Source organism: Dermatophagoides pteronyssinus, unplaced genomic scaffold (assembly GCF_027571235.1).
Source record: "Dermatophagoides pteronyssinus isolate colony J.1.1.1.1 unplaced genomic scaffold, Derpt_VIB-CSIC_2022.12 sq0020, whole genome shotgun sequence".
NCBI lineage: Eukaryota > Metazoa > Arthropoda > Arachnida > Sarcoptiformes > Pyroglyphidae > Dermatophagoides > Dermatophagoides pteronyssinus.
Window position 1 is genome coordinate 196,976 of NW_027461544.1, and position 17,553 is coordinate 214,528.

The 17,553-nt window shown below is 25.5% G+C and overlaps 1 protein-coding gene and 5 long non-coding RNA genes across 6 annotated transcripts; 2 read left to right on the plus strand and 4 right to left on the minus strand.

Moving 5' to 3' along the window:
* Positions 1-4,788: 4,788 nt before the first annotated feature.
* On the minus strand, positions 4,789-5,263 carry LOC142645751 (uncharacterized). The gene is made up of 2 exons (XR_012846809.1): positions 5,081-5,263; positions 4,789-5,009 (listed from the first exon to the last, which is right to left on the minus strand). It is a non-coding gene; the product is annotated as an uncharacterized LOC142645751 (long non-coding RNA).
* A 321-nt stretch (positions 5,264-5,584) lies between these two features.
* Positions 5,585-6,124, minus strand: LOC142645747 (uncharacterized). Its single transcript, XR_012846805.1, has 2 exons — positions 5,942-6,124; positions 5,585-5,868 (listed from the first exon to the last, which is right to left on the minus strand). It is a non-coding gene; the product is annotated as an uncharacterized LOC142645747 (long non-coding RNA).
* A 1,663-nt stretch (positions 6,125-7,787) lies between these two features.
* LOC142645748 (uncharacterized) lies at positions 7,788-8,488 on the minus strand. The gene is made up of 2 exons (XR_012846806.1): positions 8,147-8,488; positions 7,788-8,077 (listed from the first exon to the last, which is right to left on the minus strand). It is a non-coding gene; the product is annotated as an uncharacterized LOC142645748 (long non-coding RNA).
* Positions 8,489-9,148: 660 nt separating this feature from the next.
* Positions 9,149-9,616, minus strand: LOC142645750 (uncharacterized). Its single transcript, XR_012846808.1, has 2 exons — positions 9,386-9,616; positions 9,149-9,312 (listed from the first exon to the last, which is right to left on the minus strand). It is a non-coding gene; the product is annotated as an uncharacterized LOC142645750 (long non-coding RNA).
* Positions 9,617-9,894: 278 nt separating this feature from the next.
* Positions 9,895-10,406, plus strand: LOC113794939 (uncharacterized). Its single transcript, XM_027345103.2, has 2 exons — positions 9,895-10,113; positions 10,179-10,406. Exons 1-2 carry the CDS (start codon positions 9,957-9,959, stop codon positions 10,361-10,363), a joined length of 342 nt encoding a protein of 113 aa, XP_027200904.2. The 5' UTR covers positions 9,895-9,956; the 3' UTR covers positions 10,364-10,406.
* Positions 10,407-10,828: 422 nt separating this feature from the next.
* LOC142645749 (uncharacterized) lies at positions 10,829-11,342 on the plus strand. The gene is made up of 2 exons (XR_012846807.1): positions 10,829-11,075; positions 11,133-11,342. It is a non-coding gene; the product is annotated as an uncharacterized LOC142645749 (long non-coding RNA).
* The last annotated feature ends 6,211 nt before the right edge of the window (positions 11,343-17,553 follow it).

Genomic DNA, 17,553 nt, shown 5'->3' on the forward strand with positions numbered 1-17,553 from the left:
CCGGATTTTTATAAACCCTCCGCGCGCTATTAAAGCAAAAAAAATTCAATGCCCCAATATGACAATTGACAAAACATTTGTTCGTGTCAAACACAATGTGTTTTTCTGCTTTTTTTGGTTAGATAATCATCATCATCATCATCATAACCGATAATGGTCCTTGTTGTTGTTGTTAAAATGTATGGTACATACACTTAACATAAACTTAGCAAAAATGTCCATTAATATAATTAGGTTTTTTTCTTCTGTTGGTGATTATTATTATGGAACCATGTTATATTTGACGATTTGTCGCAAAAACTGTAAAGACTATATTGAAAATATAGTTCATCATGTGTCACTTATGTGTTGAGGATTTTCAAATAACAAACAACATTTGTTTGAACCAGCGCGACACATTTGAAAAAAAAATCATTTACATCATCATTCATTTCATTTCATTTTAGTGGAAAAAAGTCAAGTTTTTTTTCTGGAGGGGGGAGGTCATAACCAAACCAAACAAACAACAAATCCATTATTCAAATTCATTCAACAAAGACAACAACAGAAAAAAAGCTTCCGTTTCATTTTTATTTTCAAAAGTAATTTTTTTTTCATTCATCAAAGCCGACTAGATTAATTGAGTCATTATATGCCGGTAGAAAGCAATGGTAAAAGTGTTGCTCAAAAACTGGTGAGAATTAAGCTCGCGAGTGAAAAATACATGATGATGATTATGATGAACGGAGAGAGAGAGAGAGTGTGTTTTTACAGATGAAAAATAATGTGTGTTAATCATCATCATCATAATAAATCATATTTTTTTGTGAAAAATTTGTTATATAATGTCATCCGAATGATGATGCGGTTGTGGTTGGTTGAATTGAATTTTGAATTAAGTTGTCGTTTTGTTTTGGTTGAGATTGAGTGTCAAAACGTGAAATTTTTTTTGACCAAAGAAATTATGCAATGAAATTTTTTTCGAAAATTTCAACCGAAACAGATTCTAGGCATCACATACTGTGTGTTTGTGAATATAAAAGAAAAATTTTATTTCATTGATATGATCAGATCGATAAGATCGATCGATTTTGAAATTGTACGTTTTTTTTGCATTTCGATAATCGATATCTATTGCCCCCGTCGTGAAACTTTTTTTGTTATTTGACAACAATAGACATTTTTTTCACCAAAACGAGAAACGAACCAAGATCATTGTCAATCGTAAAATGTTGGTTGGTTGTCAGTGACAATGATATTGTTGATGAGGAAATGATTTTTTCTCTTTTCTTAACCCTTTATTTTCTTTCTCTACCTGTCAAATCCTTTTTATTCAAGTTAATTGATTTATTTTACTTACTAAGACCACTGACTGGCATACATAGTTGATAGATAGAATCAAAGTGAATTTGTAAAAAAAACAGAATTGTAAAATGAAAATTTTATTAAATTTTATTAGAATGTATTCTAATTATTTCAATTATTCACTCCATTATCTTCATGTTTAATTGATCTATTTTTGTTGCATGGTATTGATTCTTGAAATTCTTCACCTGGGCCACATAAATTGTTAAAAAATTCGTTCAAAATCAATTGATAAATCATAATGAGATACATCCAGAAATTCACTAGCTTATAAAAATTGATGACAAAACAATTTATTTATTTATTAAATTTATTTATTGATTATTTTCTTCGTTTTCATTATTTTTAATGGTTTTATTGAAATTGCGTGATATTGTTGTTTCAAATTCCTAGCCCGTAACTGCAATACAATTTGAGATAGCAATGAAAAGAATAAGTGAAAAATAATTTGTTAATTTTTAATTTAAAGAATTTTATTCAAAAAAAAAAAAAAAAATAAATTTTGTAATTTAATTTAATCTAATTAAAATTACTCCATTACTTTTATTGTTATTGCCGTTGAATTTTTTTGATAATTTTCGTTATTATTGTTAATTTTGCTGTCCATTCGTTAATAAAATTAAATTGGCATCAATACATGTTTCAATATCATTTGAAAATTTTCATCATGTATTGCCAGAATACAATTAGACAATTGCGATTGTCATTATTTTCATCATCAACATCGATTTTAGATTCATTCGAATCATTGTCAATTTCTATAGTATAAAAATCATTTAAGTTAATGTTTGGATATTCGATTCGATCGAAATTATCAGCGAAATTATCGCTGTTTTTAAGATATGGATCCATATTTTCAATTGTGATATATTTATGTGAAATTATTATTCAATCAATTCAAAGCAAATCTATGGAGTGTAATCGATGAAATCGATTGCTTAAATTTTTCACAAATTTATGTTTCCTATGATGATTGTTGTCAACAATTTTGCTAGTTTTAGTCGAAATCAAAATTTAATCAAATAAACATAATAATCTTAAATTTCTCCATTTGGTTTATTGTTATTGAATTGATTTTTTCGATTCTTTTCGTCATTGAGGAATTTGTCCATTTTGTGGATGTTTCACGAAATTGAATCAATTGGCATTATTAATATTATTTGAAAAATTTCAGTATATATTGCCAAAAGTTCATTAGACAATTAAGATTGTCATTATTTTCATCGTTAAAGTCGATGATAGATTCATTAGAATCATTATCAATATTTATAATATGAAAATCGTTAAGGTTAAATATTTAGAATTTGAATTTGATCCAAATTTTCAATGAAATTATTGCTGATTTTAGTGTAGGGATTCATTATTGTGAATTGTAATATTTATGTTAAATTTATGATTCAAAACAATTTCAGATAATGTGTATTCAATGAAATCGATTGAAAATTTTTACAAATTTATATGTTTTAAAAAAACAAAATTTAATTCTAATAAACATAATAATCTATTTATTTTGCTTCACTATAATTATTAGTTATGATCGCTACTATTATCAAATGTATTATTAATAATATTTGTAATATTTTTTCGGCTAGTTTTTTTATCCAATCCTGCCATATCAAATAACCAATAGAAAAAGTAAATTAAAATGATGGTTATTGCAAATTGGAACATTAATTTGAAAAATTCATATTTATCATCATCCTTTTCATTATAACGGCCAGGATGAGGTCGGCGATATAAGTATGCAGGCCGACGTCTAATTATTGGTGATCGATTATCGCCATTATTTTCAACATCATCAAAAAGTCGTCGAGGAGTTCGACAATCATTACATGATGCATCTTGACGATAAAAGACGTAGCGATGATCACTCGGTCCTGCTGGAGATGGTGGCGGTGGTGGTGGTGGCATTAACACCTGTTCATCATCATCATCATAAATGAATTCATTGCATTCATTATAGGTATCATCATCATAACACGTTAGATCTTCAATTTCAATATCATCTGTGCGATGATCAACTTCTCTTGCCAATTCTGTTTCCACAGCCGAAGTGTTCATAACATTATCGACTGGATTGACAATGTTATTCATTTCAATATTTTCACCAGTCTCATTTTCGGCATCGTTGTGAACGATTGCTTTTACTGAAAAACGCATTTTTTTGTAAATTTGTTTGATTCAATAAAAAAAAAATTTTGTGAAAAACTTGTGATTCAATAGATATGAATTAGAGTATTTCAAAAGTTATTTTCATTAGCTAAAACTTTTTACAAATTTATATGATTCCTTTGTCATTTGTTTCTTAGTGAAACACTATAGAATTATTTTTATTTTTATTTATTTCACTTTATTGTTTTGTTGATCAAAAAAATGAGTACAACTTCATTACTGCTCCTATCCGGAGTTGCTTTAAACACAGTAAATAAATATTTACAGAATAAAATTGAAAAACTTATTTGTTACTTATTGTTACTTATTTATTAACTTATTAGTTATGATTACTATCATTATCAAATGTGTTATTATTATTTGTAATATTTGATCGATTATGACTCTTATTCAATTTTGCCATATTAGCAAGCCAAAAGAAAAAGATTATTAAAATCATGGTAATGACGAATTGCAAGACTAATTTTAAATATTTATATTTATCGTCATTATGAGATCGACGGTAAAATACGTAGCGAAAATCACCCGTCCTTGCTGGAAATGATGGTGGTAGCATTGATACTTGTTCATTATCATCATCAATATTGTCATCATCATCATAACAATTTAAATCTTCAATTTCTTCAATATCATCGATATAATGATCAGGTTTTCTACCCAATTCTGGTTCCAAATCCGAAGTGTTCAAAACATTAAGGACTGGATTGACAATGTTTTGCCTTTCAATTTTTTCACCAGTCTCATCATTTTCGGGTTGGCTGTGAACAATTGCTTTTGTCAGAAAACGCATTTTGTTAGTTTTTCTGTTTTGTTTGTAATTTAGATTCGATAGATTTATCTTTTTTATTGAAAAATTTGATTCAATGAAAAAAGAGAAAAGAGAGAGTATTGTATAAATAATTTTTATTTGCGGAAACTTTTTACAAATTTATATGATTCCTTCGTTATTTTTAAAAATTGTTTTTCAACAAAACACTATAAAATTAATCTAAACAAATTTCACTTTATTAATTTGTTGATGATGGAGATAAGATAGAATGAGGAAAAATGGAGATATGAAAATTGAGAAAAACAAAACACGTGTGCTCACTTTTATCAAATTATCATCAGTATAAAGTGAATTTGATTCATAAATGACTCATAAATGACTTGGCAAGCAAATGACTCATAATGAAAATTTTATTTATTTATTTGAAAAAAAATTCAACGACAACATTCAGCCAATCGAATCAATGAAACGTACTATAGGCATTTTCATTTGATAATTAGGAATAGAATTTAAGAAAATTTTATTTAAAAAAAATTATTTAAAATGAAAAATTTCAACTGATATCATCATGTTTTCCATGATTATTTTTTGAGATTTGATTATTAACGGCAACATTCTGCCAATCGAATTAAAACATTAAAAATTATTCGAGCAATACTATAAAATATACGAGTAATTAGACTTTTTTTGGCCGGTTGAATCGAAATGCTTTCTTCAGAATTATCTATTTAAATGATTGAACAATAGGATATTTTTTATCATTAAATTCATATTATAATTAGTCTAAACACTTACATGGGAAGAAATTATTCTTGTTTTTTTCTCCATTTGTTTGTTTTTGTCCAACAACATTCATTTCAATGTCGTTGCTTCGTGTTTCAACGACTTTATTATTAATGGTTTGCATTTTTGTAATAAGAGATTGAGAGATTCGATTAGGAAGCGAAATCAGATAGCGTGATGGCACGTTTATCGGCGTTGATTTCTTTTACCAAAACTATTTACAATTTTATATGATTTATTTGTTAATTGTTAAATGCTAATTTTTTCCAAATTTTTAATCAAATTTTCAACTTTTTAATTTAATTTCATTAAAAGAAACTAACACAATTACTAACCATAATTTTTACCATTTTATAATTAAAAAAATTAATTAACACTGAAAAAATATCGTTTTTATTAATTCTATTTTTAAAAAATAAGAATTAATTTAATCATGTTAATGTTTTATCGGCAACAAAAAAATTAAAATAATTGATTAACGATAAATATCATAATTATCATAATAACAAATGAACATAATAATGAAAAATTGTTTTTATTTGTAACATTATAGAATATTTAAAAGAATTCATTCATTTATTCAATTCAATTTCAAAACCATATTCTGACATTTTGATAAATTTTTTTTGCAAATTCAAACTATTATTATTGTTTCACTCATCGACAACAATCGGCAAGTCTCAGCAAAGCTTTTAAAATCCATTCCATAATAAAATATGCCGCACGATTGAAAATACTTTTTTTCTTATTATTTAATGCTTCTTCTTCCTTCATTTCTTTCAAGTCTATTTCATCCAAAACTGTATTAGTTTAGAAATACAATATTGAAAACATGATCAGTATTATGCTTATTTAGTTTTATGTTTTACTTACACTCATAAAAATTATAATGATTATTGTGAGTTTGGTTTCGATTTGCATCATTGTTGTTGTTCATTCCCTTTTCAAGATCATTCATTTCCACAAAGTTTGCCATTTCGATTTTTTGTATTGTTTGATTTTTAATGATTCAATAATAAAAAAATCGATACACGGAGAGTCCCCAATTGATTTTTATCCATTAAAACTATTTACTATTTTATACCATTTATTTGTTAATTGTTGATGGCAAATTTTCTTTGAAAATTAAATCGATTAATCTTTTAATTTTATTTAAAGATTTCTCTACCCTTACAACATAGAAAAAACAAACAACAACACGATTGGAAAACATTGAGAGTGTTCTGTGTTCTTATAAAAAATTCGCTTCTACTCCTTTTTAAAACCATTGTGTCAACTTTCCTTTCATGGTCGTCGACTTAGGTTCAACCAATAATCAAACTTTTAACTTTTTTGTCTAGAGACGAAATAAAAACACATGACCATGATTAGGTTGGTCAAGTTTGAACAATTTGAAATATATCACCTGATGTTGTCATGATGAAGGCTAATTTAAACTATTTGGATGCCTGGACATCATTGCCACAAAACTTTGGTATACGAATTAGATTTATTTTTATTTAATTAAATTCAATTGAAACAAATTTAATTAACAATCATGATAATTTTAATAACAGCTTTAATATCAATAAATTAAAATTATATAAAATCACTTTCAATCAACGCAAGCAGCTTTTCTGGCTCAACCGAGTTTTAGAAATTCAAATATGAATTTTTTTATTGAAAATTTTAATCCGAAAATATATATCATAATTATATTTAAAAATGGCTATTCGGATTTATAGCAGCATCTGAAAATGTTTAAAATACGGGTAAAAAATCCCGTTTTGTTTTGATCTAAACACACGAATGATAAAATTAGCACTTAATTATCAAATTTATAATAATTTTTTATAGTTTTTACTTACATTCAGGGATAGAATTGTCATCGTTATTGGCTCTTATTATAACGATGTTTGAATTTTCAAGAACTTCACGTTCTGCATCCCTTAGTATTTCATCTAGATTTTCATCTGTTATATCTGGTACAGTGTACCGTACAATTTCATACGGTTCCATCATTTTATACTGTTGTTTGTTCTTCATTGTGTAAAATTGTGATTCAATTAACTAATTTTAGGATTCAATAAAGATTCACGTAGTGTAAAATACTAAACACTTATAATACTAAAACTATTTACAATTTTATATGATTCATTTATTTATTGTTGTTATCGTAAATTTTATAATAAAATTAGAAATTTATTAATTTTGAATTTCATTAAGAAAATATATTGATTTATTCGATCAATTTAATTATTTTAATTTTGGTAAAATGAATAAAGTTTACCTTTTAATCGTTATTATTTTCTAAGCCTTAACATTTGTGCCAATAAACTAAATTAAATTTCAAAAATTAATATTATCATTATCATAATAATGTTGTCGCCATATGGTTCTATTTGTAAAGTTCCTTTGCCTCTGATAATGATGAAGTTTATTGATAATAAACAATAATAATAATGATAATAGCAAAATAAAGAAAAGCAAATGGAGATTAATTTAATATACGTCAGTGCTCTGCTTTTATACATATGTCAGAGCAGCTGACATGTGACCCTTGATCTATCGACTAAGAGTCAATGTTTAATAGATAACGTCTTCTGAGATTTTTCATAAGTATAAGTTTCATGGTCAAAACATTTGGTAGCTTTTAAGCCTTTTTGAAGACATAAGATAATTCGTAAAATTTTCGATGTCATGACGTGTTATGGCTAATATTATGATACAAGATTTAAGATTAAGATTAAGATTTAAGATTTTAATAAAGAAATAAAAACATTTTTATTTGAAAAAAAAATCATTATCATCATTAGTTAAAATAACTGATTTATCTTTTTGAACAACATTTAAACATTTTCAAAATTCTTTCGAAAATTCTCATCTAAATGGTTGGCTATGGAAAAGAGAATGAGAGCATGGAATAGGTGAATATAATGATCATTTTCGATCAACATAATTTAGAAAGAAGAAAAAAAAAATTCTATAAATTTTACCGGTTGCCAGTTTGTAGATTGGAAACTCATAATTCTAAACACAATTAAAATTTTTAAAACAGATTTTTAAATAAAAATGAATAATAATAATCAGTGCACTTACAATTCTGACGTTCGCAAATCAAAATTATATTCCATGTGCTGAAAAATATTATTATTGTTAATATTACAATGCAAATAACAATAAACAGAAGTAAAAGTTTTAAGAAACGATTATTATTCTGTTCTTGTATATTTAATTCGATTATTTCAGTTGTTTGAATAATTTCTATTTCTTCTGTGATAATGAATCTCATTCTTGGTTGATTTAGATTTTGTTCTTGATTATTCATGATTTCTTCTGTTATTTTATCGGATTTTGTATTTTGAAAGTAAAATTGATTCAATCGATTGAAAAATTTTTCAACAATTTAGTGTGATTTTTGAAAGAATTTCTAAAAAAACTGTTTACAATTTTATATGATTTATTCGTTTATTGTTGTTATCGTAAATTTTTTAATAAAATTATGAATTAAAAATAATAGTAAAATAATTCAACATTTCAACAGTAAGAAAATTTGATAATGAAAAAATTTATTTATTTATTCATTGAGCAAATGCACACTGCCCGGAGGCATTTGTGCAATTATAAAAATTAACAAAATTATGAAAGAAAAAATTATGAAGAAACACATGAAAAAAATTTATTCAATTAAATTAGGTTAAAATTGGATATTTTGAAGAAAAAAAAATTAAAATTTGAATTCGGTATTTGTTGGTCATTATGAACATTAATTTATGATTAAAATTTTGATTTTTTAACAGATTAGATGATCAACAATCAGTCTCATTATAATTAGGATTGATAATATTAAGATGCAAATTTCATAATTTCCTCATTTTTCTTAATAAAAAAAGGTAGCGACATCATTGTGCAATCTTCAGAATAATCTAAAAACAAATGATGAACTTGTTCAATTATTTGTAAATTGATTAGAAAAATAGTATGATTTTTCTTTTTTTTTCGCAAAAATTATTTACAAATTTCTATGATTCATTTTTGTTTTTCAGTGAATTTAGTTAGGAATTATTTTATATAAAATAATATTTCAAAAAACATTTAAAATAATCATAAAATAATAAATTTATTAGAAATAAAAAACCAGCAACTTTTAGAAATAATAAAAATAGCTCATTTTGAGCAACAGTTAAAAATATTCAATGATTTCCACCATTTGGTTGGATTTTTTTGACGCCGAATTGGCATCATACAATAATCTTCTGGGTAGTCTAAACAGGATTGAAATTTAAATTAATATAACAGATCCTATCAAATTATTATCAATTTCATAGTGTCACTTACAGCTAAAGTTGTAGTAATCATAATTTTCAATATGATCATCGTAATTTTTTCTTTTCAATGTTTTCATTTCAATTTCGACTACATGTCGATCATTAATTTGGTTTTTTGGTTTTTTCATTTTGATGATGAATTTTTGTTTTGTTCTTTGAATTCGATTCGATGCGTCTATCTTTTCTACTTCGCCGTATAGTGAAAATATGAATTTGTTTCATCAAAAACTATTTACATATTTATATGATTTATTTGTTAATTGTTTTCCTTTATAATTTTTTAATTTTTAGGCAAGATCCAAGAATTATTTTTTTTCGAAACGATTCAATCAACAATATAATCTATAATCTATAATGAACCTGTTCTCTATTTTGTATTGAATTGCTATTCAACATTTGTAGATCTTATAAAAAATTTGTTTGTAAATTCATTTTTCATTAAATCCCCTTTATAATTTAATGAAATTAATAATAACAATTAACATATAAATCATTTAAATATGTAAATAGTTTTCAACGAATGTTTTCAATTTTACTCTAACATTTGTTTTGAAATAATAAATCTCCCAACTTATTTCAAAATGCGATTTACCGTCACACCTGTTAGTGAAGAAGAACTCAACACTCAAACCAATGATGAAGTCATTGAAATGAGTGTATTGAATGGTGATAATGGTGATAATCAAAATAATATTGAATCCATACAATCGAATGAAGCTGAAACGGCTATTGTCGGGTGTAAGTAAATTATTTGATTTTAAATTTGATAAAAATTCATTAATTGAAATTTTAATCGTTTTTAGATTATCCCGAGGACTACGTAATGATGCCACGAATGGCATCACAATTCGATGAAGTAAATGATGAAGAAAATAATGTATGTAACGATTGCATTGAGCTCTTCATCGAAATCATCAATTTATTTGTTGGCATCGTCATGTTTGTATTGAATTGTTATACAAACATTATCGATTATATTTCAAATTGAATCTATTCGTTTTTTTTAAATAAATTTTTCTATAAATTTCAAATTATTTTATAAATTTGAGTTTGAATTCTTTATTGAAATTGAACTGCCCTCTCGGCATTTCAATTTCCAACTTTATAACTAATTGAATTCCTTGAACAGTCATTGACAAAAATGACGATCAAACAAATGATTTTGTTTTGAGGGAACGATAGGCTGCTTCTCTAAGTATATGATGATGAATACATGTATTAAATAATAATGATTTTTTCATGGAGGGTCATGAACATATTTCTAGCTGTCATCTATTTTGTATATTTTGTATTTTGTATTCAACATTTGTAGTTTTTTACCTGATTAATTTATTTTCTTCATCTTTTTATTTAAATAAATTAAATAAATTTAAAAAAAAATTATAAAATTTATTTGCTTGTAATTTCATTTTTTATTAACCCCCTTTTAATTTAATGAATTTGACAACAACAATTAACATATAAATCATATAAATATGTGAATAATTTTCAACGAATAGAACCTCAAAATCTACACTCCGAAAGTTTTGTAAGAAAACAAAACAAAAAACAAAAATTACAATACCAGATTACAAAAATGCATTTTAAAGATATTAATAACAATGATGTCGATGAATACATAGAATTAGATGTATTCGATGATGTCGAAAACAACAATGATAACGATCCCAATGAAAACAACAACATAGAAGCCCTCGGGTGTAAGTAAATCATTTGATTTCAAATATAAAATCGTAATTTTTGTTTCATATATATAGATTATCCCGAGGATTATGCCATGATACCATGGCGACAAACTAATGATGATGATGATGATGAAAATCATATTAATATTTGTGATGAATTTTTTTTTGAAATCATGAATTTATTCGTAAATATTATATTGTTTGTGCTTAATATTTATACAAATATCATCAATTTTTATATATATGTTTTTTTTCTAATAAAAAGTTTTCATAATTTTTTAATTATCTAAATTATTATTATTTTTTCTTTATTGCTATATCACCAAATCGTCTATGATAAAAGCAAATCTAATCTTCTTGATTTTGCTTTTTGAAGGCGGCAATTTTGATAGACGATTTTCGAGTACCTTCACAGCGATGAGAAAGACTATTCACGTTCACGATTTGTTTTTTCTTTTCCCCAATAATTTAATGAAAAATCGTTGAGTCGGGAAAAATTCAACTCAAATCAATCAAGTTCGTTCGAATAATTTCATTCATGTGATTTGCTCATTTGGAGCAACAATTTTTTTGAATTTTATATTATATTTATAACAAGATTGAAATTTGATTTGAGAAATTGTATATTCATTCCATTACATAATTTAATTCGACGGATTGCTGACAAATTAACGCTTTCTTTTTTCGCTTTTTCTTTTGACACCAGAAGTATATAACAAACACACGACAATAACACAGGACAAAAAAGAACATTTTATTCATATTTTCATCAATCAATCATAAGCTTCTCATTTGAAGCAGCAATTGAAATAGTTCAGAAATTTCGACCATTTATTTTCATTTTTTGGATGCCGAATTGGCATCATGCAGTAATCTTCAGGATAATCTAAAATTAAATTGTAACAATAGAATACAATTAAAAATTGAAACGAATTAGAAAATTTTTAATAAAAATTTTAAAAAGAAATATGATAATAATTAAATATCGTCAGATTTATTATTATTATCATTTGAACTTGGCTGTTTGGCAATGCAGCACAATGATCGCAAGAAATGCAATCGTTTTCGCCAATTTCTTTGCGGTGCTGTCTGTTGTTGTTTATCAAGATCATTATTTTTTTTCATGGATTCTTCCACTGAAAGTTCTTTCATTTCATAATAATCATTTCGTTTCTGAAGATCAGCGAGATTAATTTTAATCGAAGGAAAATCTTCGATCTCCGGTATCGATTGTATATCGTCACTAGCGGCGATGTCAAGTATATTTTTCAAACTAGATCGCCATTCTACAGGTATATTTCTGTAGTTAGTTTGCCGCGTAAAACGATCCAGCCATTCAAATTCTCTTGCAATTTCATCATCAGAACCAATTCGTTCTTCAAATTCACTTGTCGTTTCGACATATTCATCTGGATCGTTTATGATTTGGAATTCTTCCAAATCTCTAGCCAATTCTCTAGCTTTTAGGTACTCTTTGTGTACCACAGCATAGAATTTTTCAAGTCTGTTTAATTCATTCATTTTTTTGTTGATTCGATAGTTTTTTAGAAATTTGATAAATAAAAATTTTTAAAGATTTGTGATTCAAAAATTTTTATAGAAAGAGCGTATAGTGTAAAAATTAATCACTATTAGCTAAACTTGCTTTTTATTTATATGATTCATGCGTTAATTGTTGACCATAAAAAATTGCTTAATTGTTTTGTTTTTTGTAAATGAATTTAACTAAATTTAACTAAATGTAATATGAACAACAACAGGGTTTTTTTAGTATAGAATTTTAATATACAAACAAATTAATTAAAAAAGATTTTCGCGTTTCCATCAGGGTTATTATTAAACCTGACATTGTGTTGTTGCTGTGTCCGATTTGAGCAGAAACAGCTTGAAATTGAACGCCATAAATGACGTAGACCATTGTTGAATCGGGTTCGCCAATTATCAATTGAGATTGTTGAATCATTTGGTCCCATCATTACAAAATTATGTTCCGATTCGGAATCAATTTGTGGATTTTGCGGTCGGGAGGGACCCATCATTACGAAATTATGTTCAGATTTTGATCTTGAATCATGGTATGAATCATGGAATACATTTCGTACATTTTCCAAACTTGATCGCCATTCTACTGGTAAATAGCGATAATTTGTTTGGGCTGTAAAATTATTCAGCCAGCGAAATTCACGTGCAATTTCGCTTTCGGATGATCCGACTCTTTGTTCAAATTGGCTGGTCGTTTCGACATAATCAGCCGGATCATTAATGATTAGGAATTCATCCAAATCATTTGTTTTGTCAGTGTCATCCAGATTATTGACGATGACATTGAGTGGATGATTGAAATTATTATTACTCATTTTTAAAAAAATTTGTTTTGATTCGATAATTAATTTTTAAAAATTTGATATTTGTAATTGCTTGTTAATTACAAATTGGGATTGTGTGTTCAAATAATAATTTAAGTTGACTAAAAACTATTCTGAATTTATATGATCAAAACGATAATTGTTACCATTAATTAGTGCAATAATAAAATTATTGAATAGAAAATGATGGTTGAGCATTTATTTGAAAACAAACATTTATATAGTAAATAGACAACATTACAATGACACAATAGTCATAGTTTACATGATCAAAAGATGAACAATGCTAATAAAAAAATAAATATTGGAATTTTTAAAAGAATTTTAATGAAAAAATTTATTGAAATAAAAACTTTTTTATGCAACATGAATCAAGAATTTTTTTTGATTTCTTAAAAAAATAGTCGCACAATAGACAAATATCATTTGAAAATTTCATTCGAAAAAATTGATTCATAATTTAAATTTGACATAAAAATATAAATTTATTTCAAATAAAAAAAATCCATCGTGAAGATAAAGGCTTTTTTAAGCAATCTTCTTCAGAAATTTCATCAAAAACTTGATTCTGACAAAATGAATTTATTTCACTATTCATAGCATCTAACAAGATTAGCTACATCATTTAGTGGCAGCAATAAAAATAATTTAAAAATTTTGGCAAATTGTATTTTTGTTGATGCCGAATAATCAGGATAATCTATAATAACAAGATTTGACTAAAATAAAAAACAATTCGATGCGATTCGTTCATTTCGAGCAGCAAAATAGTTCTACTTGTGTGCAGATATCTCGATATTCGGATGGTAAAACATCGAAAAAATAAATTCAAATTCAAAATTAATAAATTAGATAAATTTTTTAATAATGATATAATTAAAAAATAAATTATAATTATATTTTATCTAGTCTTTCGAATTGACTGTTTGGAAACGCAACACAATGATTGAAAGAAACTCATTCGTCTTCGCCATTTTTGTTGTCGTTCTATTCTTCTTTGTTCCAGCATATCATGAATCCTGGCTTCTTTTCGAAATTTCATTTCATAATAATCAGAATCTTTTCTAGGATTACTTTCAATCGAAGGAAGTTCTTCGATTTTCGGTATTGATTTTAGATTTTCATTAGAGGCAATGTCAAATAAATTTTGTAAACTGGATTGCCATTCTTCAGGTACTTTCTTTTTGTAGTTGGGTTGCTGTGTAAAACGTTCCAGCCATTCTAATTCTCTTGCAATTCTGTCGTCAACATTGCTTGTCGTTTCGACACTATCATCTGTATCGCACATGATTGGGAATTCTTCAGAATTTCTTGCAAAGTCTCTTGCTTTGAGGTAGTTTTTGTGTACCACACGATAGAAATCGTTTAAACTGTTTTCACTCATTTTTTGTTGATTGGATAATTGAAGTTTTGTTTTTGATTTTGAAAAATAAAAATTTTAAATCAAACTTCAATTTGAATCACTATTAGCTAAAATTATTCCTAATTTATATGATTCATACGTTAATTGTTGACCAACAACAAAAAAACACGGTTTTTTCAGTTATTGAATTAGAAACTTTGTCAAAAAAATTATTCATATTAGTTACAATATGCTGTTAATGAAAAAAATGATCAAATTTAATTAATAAAAAACAACTATGTTCAATTTAGATTCACAAAAACAAATATTGAATATTTTTTTTAAAAAATTTATTTAAAAGAAATTATTGAAATAAAAATAAATTCATCAAACATTCAACATTTCAATCATATCGTTCGTATTCAGATTATCATTTTTATTTGTTCGACAGCAGCAGAAACAACTAATAATAGCATCTTTTATCGTTAAAAATATTGAAATTATGAAAATGATAATCAATATCAAAACACGTAATAAATTGCGAACAGAAAACTGTGAATATAAACGGGATAGCCAATTTTCGGAACGTTTCGGTACTGGTCGCATCATCACAAAATTTTCATGTGAATCTTCTAGATTTATTCTTGAAGATGGCCAATTTTTTATTGGTCGTTCGTTTGATGAACGAGCTTGATCAGCAATCATTATCGGAGTTTGATTCATTTTTTTTTTCAGTAAAAATTTTTTAGAAAAACTTTTGATTCGATAAATTTGATGAATGTTATTTTGGGAAAAAGTGATTTGTAAAATTATTTTACCATTTATATTCATATTTATTGATTGTTGGATATTTGAAAACAATGGAAAAAAATCATTTCTAATTTGATCAAATTTTCCCTAAATAATTATGATTCAAATAATATGCACACGAAAAAATGAAAATTAAGAAATTTTTGATAAAATTTATAATGAAAATTAATTAAATATCATCAAGTTTTGAGATATTTTAAGTGCTTCCATTTTTATTGTAACAATTTTTAGTAATTTTTAAAAAAACAATTTTGTTTAAAAATTATTTCTAATAAAATTAATTAAATATCATCAAGTTTTGAGATATTTTAAGTGCTTCCATTTTTTATTGTAACAATTTTTAGTAATTTTTAAAAAAACAATTTTGTTTAAAAATTATTTCTAATAAAATTAATTAAATATCATCAAGTTTTGTGATATTTTAAGTGCTTACATTTTTCTTGTAACAATTTTTAGTAATTTTTAAAAAATCAATTTTGGTTAAAAATTATTTCTAATAAAATTAATTAAATATCATCAAGTTTTGTGATATTTTAAGTGCTTACATTTTTTCTTGTAACAATTTTTAGTAATTTTTAAAAAAATCAATTTTATTTAAAAATTATTTCTATTAAAATTAATTAAATATCATCAAGTTTAATCATATTAATTTTATTTATTCATTAGAAATAACAAAATATTATGTTAAAATGGTGTGGATTATAATGTTATAACAAAATAAGAAAATAAGTGGATTGATAATTTTTTTTAAACAAAGAAAGAAATCCTATACCATTAAATAGGATTGTAAATTAAAGCAAAAATAATTACAATAAATCAATGAATGAGAAAAAAAGAAGAAAAAACAACAAAAATGAAAAATTAATCAAAAATAAAAATAAAGATAAAGCATGGTAATAATTTTTTTTTAAATATTTGAAAAAATTGTTTTTGAATTCAATTTAAATTTGCTCATTTTGAGCAACAAATAAAAAATTTTTAAATTTCATCCATGTGGAATCATTATTTTTTGAGGCAGACGAATCGGCATCATAACATAATCTTCAGGATAATCTATAGAATAAAACAAGTTTAAAATTTGATTAACAAATAACATGATTATCAAACAGATTATAGTTTTTACATACACCTGAAGTTATCAATTTTAAAATTGGACTGCTCATTGAAATAATTTTCATTTTTCTTATTATTGATTTCTTTTATTTCAATCTCAATTATAACATTACCATAAAATAAAATTAACAAAATAAAATTTATTATGAAAATAATGAAAACTAGGAAAATAAATAAATAAATATTATGGAAACTATCAATTTCAATTTCGATCATTATCATTTATTGTCAGGTTTTGTACTTGACGACGGATTTTGATTATTTTTTTTACGACCAACGCAACATATTGATTGCAAGCATTTTAGTTTTCGTGGTTGTTCTGGTTTAACCAGAACTAAATTAGGATGATTGTCTGATTCTTCCAATGAAAGTTTATTCATTGGAATGTTTTTGATATCATCATCATCAAGTTTGGTATCATCATTTGATGCCCAAAATCTTTCAAGTTTGGGCTTCGACATTGATTCTTGATCATCCAATGGCGAAAAATTTTCCAGGTTTTGTAGGCTGGATCGCCATTCTACTGGTATAGATCGAAAATCAGTTCGATCTGTATAACCTTCCAGCCAGCGAAATTCTTGTGCAATTTCGCTTTCCGACGATCCGACTCGTAGTTCGAATTGGCTGGTTGTTTCTTCATAATCAGCCGGATCGTTAATGATTTGAAATTCATCCAAATCATTATTTCTATCATTGTCATTAATTTGGTTCATTTTTCAAGATTCGATTAAAAAAAATTTTTGAATTTGAAAATAGTGTTATTAGTTGAAAATAGGGAGTGAGAGACAGAGAGAGTTAACTCTTATTAACTAAAAATATTCTGAATTTATATGATCAAAACGATAATTGTTACCTGTAAACG

Excerpts from the sequence above, each read along its gene's own strand:
- LOC113794939 (XM_027345103.2), top strand. The coding sequence starts at position 9,957 with ATGCGATTTACCGTCACACCTGTTAGTGAAGAAGAACTCAACACTCAA. Across the intron at positions 10,114-10,178 it reads TGAAACGGCTATTGTCGGGT|ATTATCCCGAGGACTACGTA; the intron begins GTAAGTAAATTA and ends AATCGTTTTTAG.